Genomic DNA, 18,465 nt, shown 5'->3' with positions numbered 1-18,465 from the left:
TCAACAAGGAAATAAAGACGTTAAATGACACACTGGACCAAACGGACTTCACAGACATATTCAGAACATTCCATCCCAAAGCAACAGAATACACATTCTTCTCTAGTGCCCATGGAACATTCTCCAGAATAGATCACATCCTAGGTCACAAATCAGGTCTCAACTGGTACCAAAAGATTGGGATCATTCCCTGCCTATTTTCAGACCACAATGCTTTGAAACTAGAACTCAATCACAAGAGGAAAGTTGGAAAGAACTCAAATACATGGAGGCTAAAGAGCATCCTATGAAGGAATGAATGGGTCAACCAGGAAATTAAAGAAGAACTAAAAAAATTCATGGAAACCAATGAAAATGAAAACACAACTGTTCAAAATCTTTGGGATGCAGCAAAGGCAGTCCTAAGAGGAAAGTATATAGCAATACAAGCCTTTCTCAAGAAACAAGAAAGGTCTCAAGTACACAACCTAACCCTACACCTAAAGGAGCTGGAGAAAGAACAGCAAATAAAGCCTAAACCCAGCAGGAGAAGAGAAATAATAAAGATCAGAGCAGAAATCAATGAAATAGAAACCAAAAGAACAGCAGAACAGATCAACGAAACTAGGAGCTGGTTCTTTGAAAGAATTAACAAGATTGATAAACCCCTGGCCAGACTTATCAAAAAGAAAAGAGACAGATGTTGGCGGGGATGCAGAAAAAGGGGAACCCTCCTCCACTGTTGGTGGGAATACAAGCTGGTGCAGCCATTCTGGAAAACAGTATGGAGGTTCCTCAAAAAGTTGAAAATAGAGCTACCATACGATCCAGCAACTGCACTACTGGGTATTTACCCCAAAGATACAAATGTAGGGATCTGAAGGGGTATGTGCACCCCGATGTTTATAGCAGCAATGTCCACAATAGCCAAACTGTGGAAAGAGCCAAGATGTCCATCAACAGATGAATGGATAAAGAAGAGGTGGTATATATATACAATGGAATGTTATGCAGCCATCAAAAGAAATGAGATCTTGCCTTTTGCAACGATGTGGTTGGAACTGGAGGGTGTTATGCTGAGTGAAGTAAGTCAATCAGAGAAGGACTTGTATCATGTGACCTCATGATATGAGGAATTCTTAGTCTCAGGAAACAAACTGAGGGTTGCTGGAGTGGGGGGTGGGGTGGGACAGATGGGGTGGCTGGGTGATAGACATTGGGGAGGGTATGTGCTATGGTGAGCACTGAATTGTGCAAGACTGTTGAATCACAGATCTGTACCTCTGAAATAAATAATGCAGTATATGTTAAGAAAAAAAAAAGATATTAGGAGGGGAAGAATGAAGGGGGGAAATTGGAGGGGGAGATGAACCATGAGAGACGATGGACTCTGAAAAACAAACTGAGGGTTCTAGAGGGGAGGGGGGTGGGGGATGGGTTAGCCTGGTGATGGGTATTAAAGAGGGCATGCTCTGCATGGAGCACTGGGTGTTATGCACAAACAATGAATCATGGAACACTACATCAAAAACTAATGATGTAATGTATGGTGATTAACATAACAATAAAAAAATAACAGAGAAAAAAAAAGAAAATGAGGCAGGAAAAAAAACAGAGAAGAATGAGTTCAATGTATGCATAAAGAGTAGTTTCATTTCTCCCACCCCTGTAGATCTTTGCACCCACCTTGCTAGCGAACAGTCTACTCTCTGCCACCTAGCAGAACACTAGAAGATAGGGGAAGATCCAGGTTGTGTGGGCCTGAAGCCTAAACAACAAAGAAATGGCCCTCTCTAAGAAGATTACATTACATAACAAAATTAGACCATTAAAAGAATATTGAGAATGAGTAAAGAGAGCATAACAAATTACAAAACAAAAATAACATTTTAATTATTAAATGTCAGATACCTCTATATTTTTTCCTTCTTTTTTGCTTCATACTCATTGATGATCTCGTCACATGACAATAATTGTACATATTTTCTATACAAAAAATAGTTTTTCTATTGGCAGTTTTGGTTGAAATTTGTTTTTTATTATTGATAGTGGGAATACATAACCCATATGACTTTACACAGGTAATACCATCCTATTGTGGTCCTACAGATTTCTTTCCAACAAACACAAAAATGCTATTTTGTGAAATTCCTATCATAAGAGATAAAAAAAGTTAATGCAGTTATAACGTATATGTAATATTATCAGTTATATTTCTAGAAGTATTCCTAGAGTATTTCTCTTTTGATCAGGCATCAATGAGAATCACATTCTCTGCTTACAACACTTTACGTGTTTAAAGTTTGGAAGAACTTTTAAGTCTGATTTTTGACTATGTATATTTCAACTATTTCTACTAACCATAAACTTCTGGTGCTGGGACATGTTGTATTGCATTACAACCTCTGCACCTGTATAGTGGGTGATGGGAGTATTTCAGGAAGTCATTTCTAGAGCAATAACTTTACTGTACCATCGAACAAAGCCAGAGACTAGTTAAAGTGGTAAGGACATGTTTTAATCAGTAATATACTGTTACAGTAAAGAAGATTCCAGCATGAACAATTTGTACAGAGGTAACTGGGCATTTTAATGGGAGAATGAGGGAGTAGGTGGGTACTGGGGGTGAGGAGGTGCTCAAAAGATTCAGGGAAGTGAAAAATTACAAAAAGTGTGAAGGAGGGCATTGGTCCATGTGAAACTCATCTAGGTTTGCTAACTGGCACTTACTGAAGTTAGGTTTCTACCTTCCCGCAGAGGTTGGGAGACAGAGACCCTATCTTCTAATGTTGCCTGGAACAAACAATAAATTATATTGGCAGCCCTGACTTTTCTCAAGCAGGTACTTAAAGGGGTGGGGGGGTGGATGGAACAGTCATCCTAGGGATGTGGCCTTGAACTGTTAAAGACTATCCTGGCATTTTCTTCAAGTGTTTATAAGCCAAAGTTGAGGCATAGTCAAGAAAGGGCTTAAAGGAATCTGGCTAGAATTTCATCAAGGAGAAAATTTTTTATCAATATCCTGAAGTGACTTCAAATCACAAAAATATATCCCATTAAACCAAACTAATTATTCCTAGTTTAGCTTATTCTTAGTTATATCTCAAAGTGTCCCCAGACACTATAATGTTGCCTAACACAAGATGAAGTGTAATAGAGGGGAAAATGGTATAAAGACAGAAGTCTTCACTGTTTGTGGCTCAAATATCTTTACTTTTGCAAGTTTTACAAAAAAAAAATGACCATGAGAACAGTAAATTTGGAGGAGTATTCTTTGGAGTAATAGAATCAAAGTATCTTGAAATTCAGAGTCAACAGCATAGCAGAGAGCAGAAGTGAGGGGATGTATGTAGTTAGAACGTCCAGAACTCTCCATGGGCAATGCTGGCAAAGATTAGTTTAGATGGATTAGAGAATTATTCTCTGGAGAGGTAGAATGTCCCCAGGAGGAGAAATACCTTACTTAGGGGCCTTCTAACAAATGACCGTGTCTCCAAGCTACCCAGTAGTGAATCTACCAGTCACCAACACTGCCCACATATACAAAACTTCCAATCTGATTTTTAATGCTGTTCTTTTAAATAGGTAGAGTCATAGATCGAAAATCTCCAACTAAAACACATAGACCAACACAAACTGAATAAAGGAATATCCTCAGAAAGATAATTATGAGAAGGTATTGCAACTATGACAAATCAATTTTTTTTTTAAGTAACAAAGAACAAAAAAGATTTACTGGAAATTAAAAATGATGTGGAAATGCAGTGAGCTTTCTAATAAAAGAGTTAGATGATAAAGCTTAGGAAAAGTCTCAGAGAGTAAAACCAAAATACAGATGAAAAGTAAGAAAAAAAGGCAAATTATTAGAAAACAAATTCAGGATGTTCAAGATTTTTTTTAAATAAGAGAGAAGAGGAAAAAAGAAAGAAATTACCACAGACGTCAAACAAGAACTTTCTCTGTTAGGTGAAGGATTACAAAAGGACCACCAAATAGCATAATGAAGTAACATATTTACATATATCCTTGTGATATTTCAGAACACCAGGGATCCTAAAAGTTTACAGAAAATGGGAAAATCACATGCAAATGATTTCAATTCAGAATCATATCAGACTTCTCAGAAGAAGACAATGGAGCACTATTTTGCCTAACTCTGAAGGGAAAAAATTCAACCCTAGAATGCTATGCCTACTCTATCAGTCAAGGGCAAAATAAATATATTAAAAGACATGGAAGATTTCAAAATGATTTGCCTTCTGTGCACCCTTTCACAGAAGCTGCTAGAAAATGCAGTCCGCCAAAATGTTGGAGTAAATCAAAAAATAGTAAATAATGTCTTGTCTCTCAAATTAGGGATCAAATATAGGGGAGAGCTGAAGGGAATTAGACGATAGTAAAGAGAAGTGCCAGGACAACAATTGTTCACTAGATCTTGGGAGCAGTTCAAAGCCATTGGAGCAAAAGTATAGAAGTCTTCAGGAGAGATGTATTTTCCACCTATTCTGGCCCAAATGAAATATGAGATGTGTTTTATTATTTTGGAAATAGTTCACTTTTTCTGAGAGATATGATAGTAATGGATGAGGATAAAGAAGTCAGGATTTAGAGAAGTTGTTTTTTTCAGAGTCACAAAGTTCTTTATGGAGCTTGGAATCAAACCTAAGAAACTATAATCTGGGGTACTACATGCTTCATTCACAATGCATTAATCAAAATTATAATGCAAAAGAAAAAAACAGTAGTGCCCTAGGATAAGAGATTACTTTATAAGAATAATTGCATATTTTGATGTACAGTTTACAAAGTACTTTTTGCATAATATTTTAGTTATGACAAAGGACTTTGGAAGGATTTTGAGATGGAGAGGTGACATAGGTCAAGTGAATGGAGAATGGGATATCTGCCAGTACTAATAATCAGGGTGGAATTGGGGTGGATGCCAGTAAATTCTCAAGATTCACTGGAAACCTTTTATGGTATTGGTAGGATGTTTTGGAAGCAGATACAACAGACTTTCCCATTGCTAGTGATTTAATGACTGAACTACAACCTCTGATCTGGATCATTGACTTGACTTCAAGCTTTTACTGGGTGACAAATGTGTCAGACTGATCTGAGCCCTGCAGATGCAAAACCTATGGTCTGAAATTCTTCCTTTGGAGATTAACAGTGTTAAATGAATCAACTTTGTTTTAAATGACAGGGTTTTCTCTCTTTAGCTTCAAATTTTTATCTTAACCATATTAATTGGAATTTTTCTAAAATGAATTGAGCATGTCTCTTCCTTCTTAAATGGATTAGAGAACCTATCTTGAACTTTAATTTTTCTTCTAGTTGGTGTCTAGGTTCCTCTCTTTGTGGAGTGTCAAGTTAATAGTGTTATAGAGCTTTTTAAAAAATACATTTCACTATATTTACCATTGCTCAAATCAATGGACCCTTTCTTTTTATCATTTTAACCAAGTGCATGCAATTTTTCTATATGTGAAACTTCACTTACACCTTTCTTCACTTAATTCAGTAAATTATTTTAAAAATTGAGAATTGATATTTTAATAAAATTTGCCCTATTTATTTTATATCTCCTTTGATAGGCAAAAATAAAACTTTTAGTATACTTTACTGGAAGTCATGGTGGAGTGAATCTTTTGCCTGTCCACTTCCAAATTCTAGCCTTCCCCTCCCCAACCTCTATTTTACTTTGAAAAATTGAACATATTATCAGAGTAAATGAGGCCAATTCTTAAATAAGATGTGTTATATTCCATGATGTTTAAATAATGATATACTGAAATATCCAAACATATCTACTGTGTATATATATATGTATGTACATATACGTATGTGTGTATATATGTAATACCAAATAAAATATACAAAAAATATATGTATATATATTCACATTTGTAAATGTATGTCTATATATAGGTATATAATAATATAAAATACTCCCACCATTGTAGTCATATATATGCTGATTAAAATCTACATTATATTTTCACTGACATCTTTTCTAATTGGTTATCATCTTAGCCATATTGGATGTATGCATTTAGGAAAGATTGTGTTTTTTACATGACATAGCAATTCAAATTCTAAATGTTTGCTTTTTTTAAAAAAATTCCTATCTAGAAATTGACATTGAACGCTGTGTGCGAGAATCAATCAACCTGTTTTGTTGGACTCCTAAAAGTGCTACTTACAGACAGCATGCTCAACCTCCAAAGCCAACTCCTGATAGCAGTGGAGTCAGAAGTTCAACACCTTTTTTCTCCACTGAGTGTCCAGATCCTCCAAAAACAGATTTGGTATGTATCTGCAGATTTAATTTACAAACTCTGAAGGAAGACTTGTTAAAAATGTACTGTAGCATAATTATTGCTCATAATAATGTTATCACTTATGTCCTTTTAATATAACTATTTTCTAATATATGATTGTATTTATGCAACTTTAGAAAACCTTTATGTCTATTTAGTTTTACAGTTAAGAAGATTGTTCTATATATTCCTTCAGGTAGCAAGCTTCACATTTTGTCTATGTAATTGTAGTATCTCAACTTGTCATATGCTAAAAGAATTACAGAAGCAAAGGAAGAATTACAAAAATAGAGAAAGACAAGGGTGCCTCAGTGGCTCAGTTGGTTAAGTGTCTGCCTTAGGCTCAGGTCATAATCCCAGGATCCTTTACATATTCTCTATACAGGTCCCCTTATCAGATATATGATTTGTACTTATTATCTCCCATTCTATGCATTATCTTTCTACTTTCTTGATAATGTCCTTTGAAGCACATAGTTTTTAATGTTGATGATGTCCAATTTATGAGTTGTTGTTCTCTTGCAACTTTCAAGGTTCTCTGTTTTTGGTTTTTGACAGTTTGAGTATGGTGTATCTAAATGTGGATTTTTTTTCTTTATCCTAGTTGGAGTTAATTGAGCTTCTTGGATGTGTAGATTGTTTTACAGTGTATTTTAGAAGTTTTCAACCATTGTTTCTTCAGATGTTTTTTTCTGTCCCTTTCTCTCTCTTCTCTTCTTCTGCAATTCTCATTATCTATTTATGGCTGTGGTTGATAATGTCCCAGAGTTGCATAGGCTCTGTTCATTTTTATACATTCTTTTTTCTTCCTGCTCCTTAAACTGGATAATTTCACTTGACCTATTTTTATGTTCACTGATCATTATTCTACCAATTCATATCTGCTTTTAAGCCCCTCTAGTGAATTTTTCACTTTATTTTTCAACTTTTCAACTCCATAATTTTCAACTTTTCAACTTTTCAACTCCATAATTTCTATTTGATTCATTTTCCTTAATTCTCTTTAGTAGTATTCTATATTTGATGAGACATTGGTCCTTAATTTCTTTAGACATGGTTTCTTTTAGTTCTTGGAACATATTTAAAGGAGCTGATTTAGAGTCTTTGTCTAGCAAGTCCAACATCTCATAATTGTTTTTGTTGAGAACTTTACCTTTTAAATAATAGAATATGGCAACTCTGGAAATCAGATTCTGTCCCCACCACAGGGGTTTTTGTTGCTGTTTGTTATGATGGTGGTGGTTGTTATTTATTTAGTGGCTTTTCTGAACTAAACCTGTATAGTTTATATTCTTTGTCAGCTATGATCACTGCTTAGTTATCTTAATGGTCAGCTAATTTTTAGACAGAGATATCCTTAAGTTTCTGTACTCAAAAGATATCCTTAAGTTTCTGTACTCAGTAAGTCTTCCAGCCTTTGGTGAAGAGCTCTGTGTGCATGTTGGGGCACATATTTAACATTTCAGGCAGCAGTCTATATTGCCTTAGCCTTTGCTTCCTGCTTGTTCAGAACCTTGAGGTAAGCCACAGATGAGAGATTAAGGCTTTCTCAGGTCTAGAAGAGCATGCAAACAGTCTTACATATGCGTGGATAGCCTTCTAAATTCCCAGGAACATGTTGGAGCTTTTAAAGCCCCATGTAGACATCGCCTTCTTCAGCTTTTAACCTTAATTTTAAACTTTTATTGTTAGCTTCTTATTTACTCCAATTGTTATGGTTATGGCCTCCTCCAACAACTGCAATATTAAACAATCACTGATGACTGTTTCTGACAAATAATAAATGTTTTTGACAAAAAAAGACTGCTTGAGACAGCTCTGAATCAGGTCCAATAAAGACAACCACTGTGAAGAAAGGTTTTTTAGAGAACTGGCAGACAAGTCAAATAATCACAATTCCCTGAAATGGTTCTTCTGGGGAGCTCTAAAACATTCTGCCCCTTCCAGACATTGCTGGCCTGCTGGTTTATGGAACTGTTGGTTTCAAGCTGATGGTGGAGCTGAGAAGAGGGAAATGAGAGTAGGGCAAATTAAAACAAAGCTCACATTCTTACTAAGATTCAGCTGATTCTCTTAAATATGCACTCCTCAGATTGCCATGGATTTCTTTTTTAATTTCCATAGTTCTGAAAACGTTTATTTTGATAATCTTTGCCAGTGGTCTCATTGTTTTTCTGGAGGAGCAGTTTTTATGACATTTTTATTCTGCCATTCTCACTGATGTCAGTCATATTCTATGCTATTTGTCTACTGCATTCTAATTCTTGAATGAAACAAAATGGTTGGGATATTGTTGATTTTTAAAGATCAGAAAAGAATATTAACAGTTCAAAAAATATGAGACTTTCATTTTGTGATAAAGTCAACTTTACCTAGGAAAAATTGCTTTTTATTTTAAACTTGAGGAAGTTTAAATAAATGCTTTCCCCTACATCCTTCAGTGAAATGAGATTTTTGTTTAAATGGTTTAATAGCTTGAATCTGACAAAATCCAAATTCCTTTTTGTATTCCTAATGATGGTAAGTCAATTCACTAAAGCTTTGTGATACAAGACAAACTTTTGTATGTACTCTTAAATCAGATATGTTATCCCTAACAACAGCAATACTAAGAAATGGAAGAGAAAAATATACTACATTATTTACATGAAATGTTCTATCTGAAGAATATTCAAGGTTTAGTTCACTTTTCTTTAGAACTTGTTTTATTTCTTTTTTTTTTTTTTTAAGATTTTATTTATTTATTTGACAGAGAGATAGCGAGAGCAGGAACACAAGCAGGGGGAGTGGGAGAGGGAGAAGCAGGCTTCCTGCCGAGCAGGGAGCCCGATGTGGGACTCGATCCCAGGACCCTGGGATCATGACCTGAGCCGAAGGCAGACGCTTAACGACTGAGCCACCCAGGCACCCTGTTTTATTTCTTTTTATATGTTTCAACCATAAGGGAAAATATAATGAATGACATAAAAACCAACACATTATTTTTTCAATATTATTTTTGAATACATACTACAAAACAGACATTGTTGTAGTTGCTGGAAATATAACAATGGGGTAAAAAAAGTACCTGTCCTCATAGAATCTCCATTTAATGGAGGATATACAGACAATAAGAAAAAAAATAAAATAAACACTTGGTGTGTTACTTGGGAATAAGTGCCACTGAGGAAAATAAAGAATAATAAGGGAGATAGAGAATGTCAAGGATGAGGAGTTGGTAGAACATTAAAGAATTACTATTTTATATGAGGGACTCAAAGAAAGTCAAGCTGATAATGAGACATTTAAGAAGAGAACCTAAAGGAAGTGAGAGAATGAGCTGTATAGATTTCTTGAGGAAAAATGTTCCATCTTGCAAGTGCAATGATGGTAACATACTTTGTAGGGGACCAGTAAGGAGACTATGTATAGAATGGAATGAGTGAAGAGGGGAGTAGAAAGTAATAAACTTAGAGCAATATCAATGGGTGAGATCTTGTATAAACCTTAGGACTTTGACTTTATGCCAAATGAGATGAGAAGCTATTGTAAGGTTTTGAGCAGAATGGTGACATGATCTGACTTACATGTGAAAAGATTATTTTGGCTACTACATGGAAAGGAGACTATAGAAGGACAAAGGCAAAACAGAGACTAAGGAGAAAGTATGGTGGTTTGGACCCAAGGGTCTAACAGTGGAGGTGATGATAAGTAGATATATTTTGAAAACAAATCTAACAGATGCTGCTGACTGATTGAATGTGAGATATAAAAGAGAGAGGAATCGAGGATAACTCCATAGTTTTTGACCTAGGCTAGAAGGATGGTGTTTTGGTGTTTTCATTTACTGATTAAAGAAGACCATAGAAGGAGGTAGAAATTAATTTGAACATGTGGATTTAACAATTGTTAGTTGTCCATAATGAAGAATAAATATATTATATTATTAGTTTTATGCATTATAGCTTTTATGCTATTATGTTTTCTAGTTAATTATTACTGGTATAATAGAAAGATTATTATGTATTTAAGATTCATTTTATCCTTAGCAAACTTGTTTGATCTTCTGTTTTTAAGAGGCTTTATTTTTAAGAACAGTTTTAGGTTTACAGCAAAATTGAGCAGTAAGCTCAGAGATTTCCTGCATACTCCCTGCTCCTACACATACATAGCCTCCCTCATTATCAATATCCTCCACGGAGTGGTGCATTTGTTACAACTAATAAACTTACATTGACAATAATTATTATCACTCAAAGTCCATAGTTTACATTAGGGTTCACTCTTGGTGGTGTACATTATCTGGGTTTGAACATATATATGACATGTATGCATCATTTTGGTATACAGAGTAGTTCCACTGCCGTAAAAATCCACTATGTTCTACCTATTCATCCTGCCCTCTCTCCCAAACACTAAGAACACAGATCTTTTTACTATTTCCATAGTTTTTCCTTTTCCAGAATGTCACAGAGTTGGAATCATATAGTATATAGCCTTTTCAGATTGACTTTTCACTTGATAATATGTATTTAAGTTTCCTCTGTGTCTTTTCATGTCTTAATAGCTCATTTTTTAGTGCTGAATAGTGGTTCATTGTCTGGATGTACCAGTTTTTTAACCATTCACCTACTGAAGGACATCTTAGTTCTTCTAAATTTTAGCAATTATAAATAAAGCTTCTTTAACATCCATGTGCAATTTTTGTGTAGACCAAAGTCTTTAACTCCTTTGAGTAAATACCAAGTATTTTGAATTTGATTCTCTTTTTAAATCTATTAGATTGTGGATTCTCTTGGATGTTTAAGAAGCTAATGCAATCATATAAATATATATAAAATATCTTTCTAGTTACAACTTTTATGATTACATCTTTGATTTTTTTTTTGTCCTATTGCATTGGACAGGACCTCTAGTATAAAATAAACTAGAAGTTATGAGAGTGGATAGATTTGTTTGTACCTAAATTTCATGAAAATGCTTCTAGTTTCACAACTAGGTTTGATGTTTTTGATAAATACTCTATTTGGATGATGGGTAATTTTTTATACAGAAATTTTTCCCTTTCTTTTTTCTCTTAGTTGAGTGATTATCATGAATGAGTGTTGAATTTTACCAAATACTTATTCAACTGGAAAGGATTGATTAGTATCCATTTTCTTCCTTTAATATGATAATGTGTAACATCATTAAAATTTCTGATACTAAGTGGTCCTTGCATCCCTGACATCGACTCTACTAGGTCACTACAAAAAAAATACTGACTATATTTGATTTGCTAGTATTTACTAATAGTGAATTTCTGCATCTGTGTTCATAGGTGAAATAAATTTATAATTTTCTTATCTGTCCTTGTCAATCTTTCTGTATGTCCTTGTCAGTCTTTTCTTGTATTTCTCAGGGCTGCCTGGGTGGCTCAGTCGGTTAAACATCTGCCTTTGCTCAGGTTATGATCCCAGGGTCCTGGGATCAAGCCCCAGGGCAGACTCCCTGCTCAGTGGGGAGTCTGTTTCTCCCTTTCCCTCTCCACCTCCCCCCACTTGTGTGCATTCTTTCTCTCTCAAATAAATAAATAAAATCTTTAAAAAAGAAAAAAGATTACATTTCTCTTTCCCTTTTTCTACTGTCCAGTCATTTTGTATAAGAGGAATTATCTGTTTCTTATAGATTGAGTAAAACTTTTTTATTTTATTTTATTTTATTATGTTATGTTAGTCACCATACAATACATCATTTGTTTTTGATGTGGTGATCCATGATTCATTGTTTTTGTATAACACCCAGTGCTCCATGCAGTATGTGCCTTCCTTAATACCCATCACTGGGCTAACCCATCCCCCCACGCCCCTCCCCTCTAAAACCCTCAATTTGTTTCTCAGAGTCCATAGTCTCTCATGGTTCATCTCTCGCTCCAATTTCCCCCCCTTCATTTTTCCCTTCCTTCTCCTAATGTCCTTATGTTCCACAAATAAGTGAAACCATATGATAATTGACTTTCTCTGCTTGACTTATTTCGCTTAGCATAATCTCCTCCAGTCCCATCCATGTTGATGTAAAAGTTGGGTATTCATCCTTTCTGATGGCTGAGTAATATTCCATTGTATATATGGACCACATCTTCTTTATCCATTCATCTGTTGAAGGGCATCTCAGCTGTTTCCACAGTTTGGCTATTGTGGACATTGCTGCTATGAACATTGGGGTGCATATGGCCCTTCTTTTCACTACCCAGTAGTGCAATTGCTGGGTCATAGGGTAGCTCTATTTTTAAATTTTTGAGGAACCTCCACACTGTTTTCCAAAGTGGCTGTACCAACTTGCATTCCCACCAACAGTGTAAGAGGGTTCCCCTTTCTCCACAACCTCTCCAACATTTGTTGTTTCTTGCCTTGTCAATTTTTGCCATTCTAACTGGTGTAAGGTGGTATCTCAATGTGGTTTTAATTTGAATTTCCCTGATGGCTAATGATGATGAACATTTGTCTGTAAAACCATCTGAGCCTATTGTCTTTTAACTAGGGAGATATTTGATCATTCTTAAGTCAATTATTGTAACTTTATGGGTTTCTTAAAATTATCCATTTAAATACCATACCTATTTATCAGAATTCTTTTTTAAAGTAATCTATTTTGTCAGAATTTTATATTTATAGAATTCTTTATTCAAAATATTTTAATTTTTTTTTTTACATTTTACCTGAAATTTTGTCCCCCTTTTCTATCCTTCTGTTTATTGGAGCCTTCTTGGTTCAGATTTAAATGTTTAATATAATAAAAAGCAGATACAAAAGAATATATGCACATATTATATATCCATGTCAAATTCTAAACAGATAAAAAATGGCTTTTTAAAATTGAAACATAGGGCGCCTGGGTGGCTCAGTTGGTTAAGCGACTGCCTTCGGCTCAGGTCATGATCCTGGAGTCCCTGGATCGAGTCCCGCATCAGGCTCCCTGCTCAGTGGGGAGCCTGCTTCTGCCTCTGACCCTCCCCCCTATCATGTGCTCGCTCTCTCTCATTCTCTCTGTCTCAAATAAATTTAAAAAAAAAAATAAAAATTGAAACATAAACTGCACTCTGACTAGTAGACTACAAGCTTGAAAACAGCTGTGAGAGGAGAACTCTAATTAACATTAATTTATACACACATCTATCGTATTTATTCCCTGAAGTAGACCCTTTGTAGTAGAAAAAGCATGAGGTTTGCTGTTACATAGACTTGGTTTTAAATTTCACCCTGCTCCTTTGGTTTTATAATCTTATAATCTTTATAACTGTTCTAGTTTCCTGTTTGTAAAAGCAGGCCTAATTATAATAATTCCTACCTTGCAGAATTGTTTTAAGAATGATATATGTAAAGTACCTAGTTCAGTGTCTAATACGTGATTAGCACTCAAAAATGGTAACAATTATTATTACATGTTTAATAATTAAAGATTAAAGGTTTCAACTTTGAAAACCACCCAAGAATTTTACGACAGTCTTCTGTATCTAAATAATATGTACAAAAGAAGAGATATCCTGGTATTCCATTTCTGCTCAGCTATGCTAACTTTATTACTATCACTTTACATTTAGAAGTCACTACAAACAGTAAGAGGAGTAAGGGAGAAGAAGACTGGCTCTCCAAAGAAGGAATCTTTCTGGCAGTTTTACTTCAGTAATTTAAGTTTAAGATTTCACTTTGACATTTACTTCTTAGTTTTAATACTATTTTGATCTGGAAACTACTAGAGAATTGCCAAAAGAATTATTTCATCTAGTGCCAATGTCTTTCCCATCAGCTTTTCCTTAAATAGCTAAGATTCTGCTTCACGATTCCAACCACAGCTTATTAGTTTAAAAAATATATAGGTAGATAAATTTATGTGTAAATATATATATGTATTTGTATAAAAGTATATATATATAAAGATATGTAACTGACAATAGAATGAAATGCATTTATTAAAACAATATATTTTGAAATTCCTACTTATAATAGATAAATGAACTAGTAGGTTGAAAATAGATGGATTAGTGACATGTTATGTTGAAGATTAGCTTAAGCTATAGGGAATTGGGATGGGGAGAGGAATGGGAAAGGAATGGAAAATTACACACTCAAGGGAACATTTAAGGTTTGAAAAATATGTACTGTGCATTAAATTAATAATTTTCTTTATTGGGGAAAATTTTTGTGATACAAGCTATGAAAGTTAATCTCGACGATTATTTTCTCTGCTATAGAGGGACAATACGTATGTAGTGATTCTCAATTTGTAACAAAACTTCTGTCTCTCACCACCAAAGTCTCTGTAGGGTATGTGGATAATTTATGTAACTACCAATGTCCTTTACCGACCTTTTCTTCTTATCCTTTCCCTAGTCTGCATTTTAAAAGAGCAAATTTCATTCTTTAGTTGTTCTTTGGTCTTTATTTTCAGTATGTCCATGCTTAACGATGTACACCCAAGTGAGAGTGAAGCATGGTTGAACCAAGCTGAATCTTTTTTTTTCCTTGCCTTATTCTGAGATGAATTATTTACCAAGGCTCTGCTGTGCTCATATAATATGTATAAATATATATATTTATGCCCCCTCTATTCAGGTAAATGTTTAAACATTAAGTGGAATGATTGGAAGGGGCGTCGCCATTATAACTTAGTGCTTTGACTGTAAGATTTGGGGAAGGTGTGAAATTCTTAGAATTCTTCCATTGAGATATTTGGCCATGCCTCATCACCACCATTGAATTGTTGATGAATTTATTTTAAAAAGAGTTACTAATTCAGTCTCAAGATTAAAAAGCAATAGGATTACATGTGCAATTTTTCAACTCTTCAAGAAATTTATAGACGTACTAAAGAAAAAGTATATCAGAGACATTAGGTCTCTTGAATCCAGTAGAACTATTGTGAATGTGAGTGACTGTGTGTTTTCAAAGGTCACTTTTATCATTTAATTTGTTGTTTTCTGTTTGGTTACATATACTTTTTTTTGTCAGATTTAGATTATTTTTGAGAGTACACAGCATCACCACAGTGAAAGCTACTATATTGTACTTTTACCTACTGTCTTCCATTGTCATTTTGAGATTCAAAATATCATAGAATCAGCAGCTTTTACAAAATAGATCTAAGTCCAGTTCTTCTTAAGTCTTCATATTACTACCACCTACATGTGATGAAAAGACATTCCTGTTGCTGTATCTGTATAATACTTATTGGACAGATGTTATTTTTAAGATATTGTTATACATCTGTACTCAGAAATAAATCTGTTCAAGTGATCATTATGCCTTGACCAAAAAAAAAAAAAAAGACCACATTGTAGGGGTGCCTGGGTGGCTCAGTCATTGGGCGACTGCCTTCAGCTCAGGTCATGATCCCAGGGTCCTCGGATCAAGCCCCGCATCAGGCTCCCTGCTCCACAGGAAGCCTGCTTCTTCCTCTCCCACTCCCCCTGCTTGTGTTTCCTCTCTTGCTGTGTCTCTTTCTGTCAAATAAATAAATAAAATCTTTAAAAAAAAAAAAAAAAAGGACCACATTTTAGGCCACAAGTAAATTTCAATAAATTTTAAGAAGTGGAAATAACACAGACAACATTCCTCAGATCATTATTTAGTGAAACTGGAAGGTAATAAAAATAAAAATAACTTCTTACAACTTAGAAATTAAAAATAAACCAAAAAAAATTGAACAAGTTCTTAATTCTTCAGATAAGGAAGAAATTCCAAATGAAAATTCTAGAGTATCTAGAAAATAATATGAGAACCCTACATATCAGAATGTATGAGGTACAGCTAAAGTGGGCATTTTTCTTAACACATAATGCTTTACACAGACTAGGTATTTATCAGTTGTCCTTATCAACTCATTTTATTTCAATCAGCCTTTGAAAAATAGGGTTTATGTAAGTAAAGGACATCAAGAATTCCCTTTTCATCACCATGAGCACTCTCAAACCACTCTAATAAAAGGTGTATGGAAAATAAAAATAATATTGCATATTTATCTAATTTTACTTATTCTTTCTAATGCATACTGAACTTTGATAAAGAGCCCATTCACCAGAATAGGTCACATTTCCTCTGCTAACAAGAGAATTTGCAACACATGGAGTTCTACTGTTAATGTTCTGGTGTATTTGATATATAGAGGCCAAGATTTTACAATAATACAAGATTTGTAACTTTATGGATATTAAGTTCTTAAGAGTTTAAAGAAGCTGGGTAGTTGAAATTATTCACAATAAAATAAAGGATTTCTTAAATACACAGACCTGAAGTTATATTTTTAATAACTTAATGTAGTTATTCTAATCATGCATCCAACCATCTTTTGCTTTGAATATGCCTTTCTTGAATTCTATAGTCTAAGCCTACCAGAAATCCTTTCTCCTTGTTAGTGACATCATCATATTATGTGTGCAAGTTGTATTTAATTTTTATTACATTTTTTATTTAAATGATGAGTTTTGCCATTTCAAAAATATGTTCTACTCTGTCATAAATACCATAGGGGGAAATGTATAACTTCATACTTATAAAATAAAGCTATGTAAGTTGCTGAGAAAGGGCAAAGCCAGGGAGATATATCCTTGTACTCTATGAACTTCAGTTATTTTATTTGTTCTGTATTTTAACTAATTTTGACTCCTTATATTGAGAAGAATGGTGTTAGTGGAAGCTCTTAGTCTTTGGCAAGAAATGCCTTAGTTAGTTGAGAGGACAGTAATTCCACCAGCAAGATTTCTGAAGTCTGTCTAATGTTTAAAAGAGAATCTTGATATGAACAGTCATCCCTAAGCAGAGCTAATCATCAGAGAGAGAATTTCTTTGATCTCTCTCTAAACTAAGTCAGGTTTTATTTCTGTTAGTCAAAGAGAGAACTCCTCCAAGTTGGATAGAGCTAATGAGAACTTGTTTCTGAAGTTAAGGAAGTGAACAACTGACATTGAGTAGTCTATCAGAATCTGACACTTCATCAAGGACTGTTTGGGTTAAAACTACATAGAAAAGCTGTATCTATTACCATCATGTTAAAGAAAGTGAAGTTTAATGGATAAAGGCTTGCTATTTTTGAAATCTATGCTACTTGTTATTCCTCAGTATTTAATAGTATAGCTGATTGTTTTCTTTACATATAATTAATCTTCTGTTTATCATTTATAAAAATGTCATTAGAGTTTAAGCCATTTACCATAATCAGGAGATTACCAGATTATTCAGTTATTATTCAATTAGCTATTTATACCTGAGAGCTGAATTAAAATGCCTGGGCAAATTCTTAAATTCTTGGTGATAAATTCCTCACATCCTTAAAAAAGGAATAATGATTGCAAGATTAATCACATTATTATCTCGATTACATGCATGTAGATCTAAAGATAGAGAATATCACCATTCTTCAATAGTTTTTTATTTACATGACTTAATTATTCTATTATGTAGAGACACGCAGAATGTATGTATCTTACCCTCTATGACACCTCTCTTATTCTTTTTTTAAGATTTTATTTATTTGAGAGAGAGAGCATAAGCGGGGGGCAGGGGGGATAGCAGAGGGAGAAGGAGAAGCAGGCTCCCTGCTGAGCAGGGAGCCCCATGCAGGGCTCAGTCCCAGAACCCTGAGATCATGACCTGAGCTGAAGGCAGACGCTTAACCAACTGAGCCACCCCGGCGCCCTGACACCTATCTTATTCTTATACTCACTTCACTTTGTGCTCTACCTTCTCCATCCCCCTGATAAAAGTCACAAAATATTTTTTTTCAGCCCTGATCTTCCTTGATCTCTTAAGAACCTTCAGGACATTTAACTCTTCCCAGTTTTCCTGAGTTTTTGCATACACCCCAGTCTCCTGTTTTCTTTCTGTTACTCTACTCATTATCTTTCACTGTCTCCACCTGTCCTTTTATGTCATTAAATATGACATTCCTCAGGGTTCTGTGTAGGCCTCCTTCTGTTCTCTCACAAGAAAGATATTACACAGTATTCTATACTTACATCATGTAGTTACCATGGCTTCCAGTTATTAGCTCCAGCTCCAGCTTCTCTTGTTAGCTCTAGAAGACCTATATATCCAATGCCTACTCAACACTCCACTTGGATGTTTCACAAGTAACCTCTAATTGAACATGTCCAAAACTGAATTTATTTTTCCCCCTTAAAGCTGCTCCTCCTCCAAAAATCCATATATCA

At 34.6% G+C, this 18,465-nt stretch overlaps 1 protein-coding gene across 4 annotated transcripts in view; it reads left to right on the top strand.

Moving 5' to 3' along the window:
* The window catches only part of TBCK (TBC1 domain containing kinase), a 227,915-nt gene that overhangs the window by 144,204 nt on the left and 65,246 nt on the right, over positions 1-18,465 (top strand). For all 4 annotated transcript variants that reach the window (XM_064584933.1, XM_064584936.1, XM_064584934.1 and 1 more), the window contains one exon: positions 6,115-6,290. In XM_064584933.1, coding sequence (XP_064441003.1) covers positions 6,115-6,290 — 176 coding nt within the window. The remainder of the gene's footprint in view (positions 1-6,114; positions 6,291-18,465) is intronic.

This window comes from Mirounga angustirostris, unplaced genomic scaffold (genome assembly GCF_029215605.1).
Source record: "Mirounga angustirostris isolate CCGP_5_RB_7025 unplaced genomic scaffold, mMirAng1.0.hap1 SCAF_2, whole genome shotgun sequence".
Taxonomy (NCBI): Eukaryota; Metazoa; Chordata; class Mammalia; order Carnivora; family Phocidae; genus Mirounga; species Mirounga angustirostris.
Note: the sequence above shows the minus strand (reverse complement) of the source record. Positions and strands in the feature narration are given on the sequence as shown.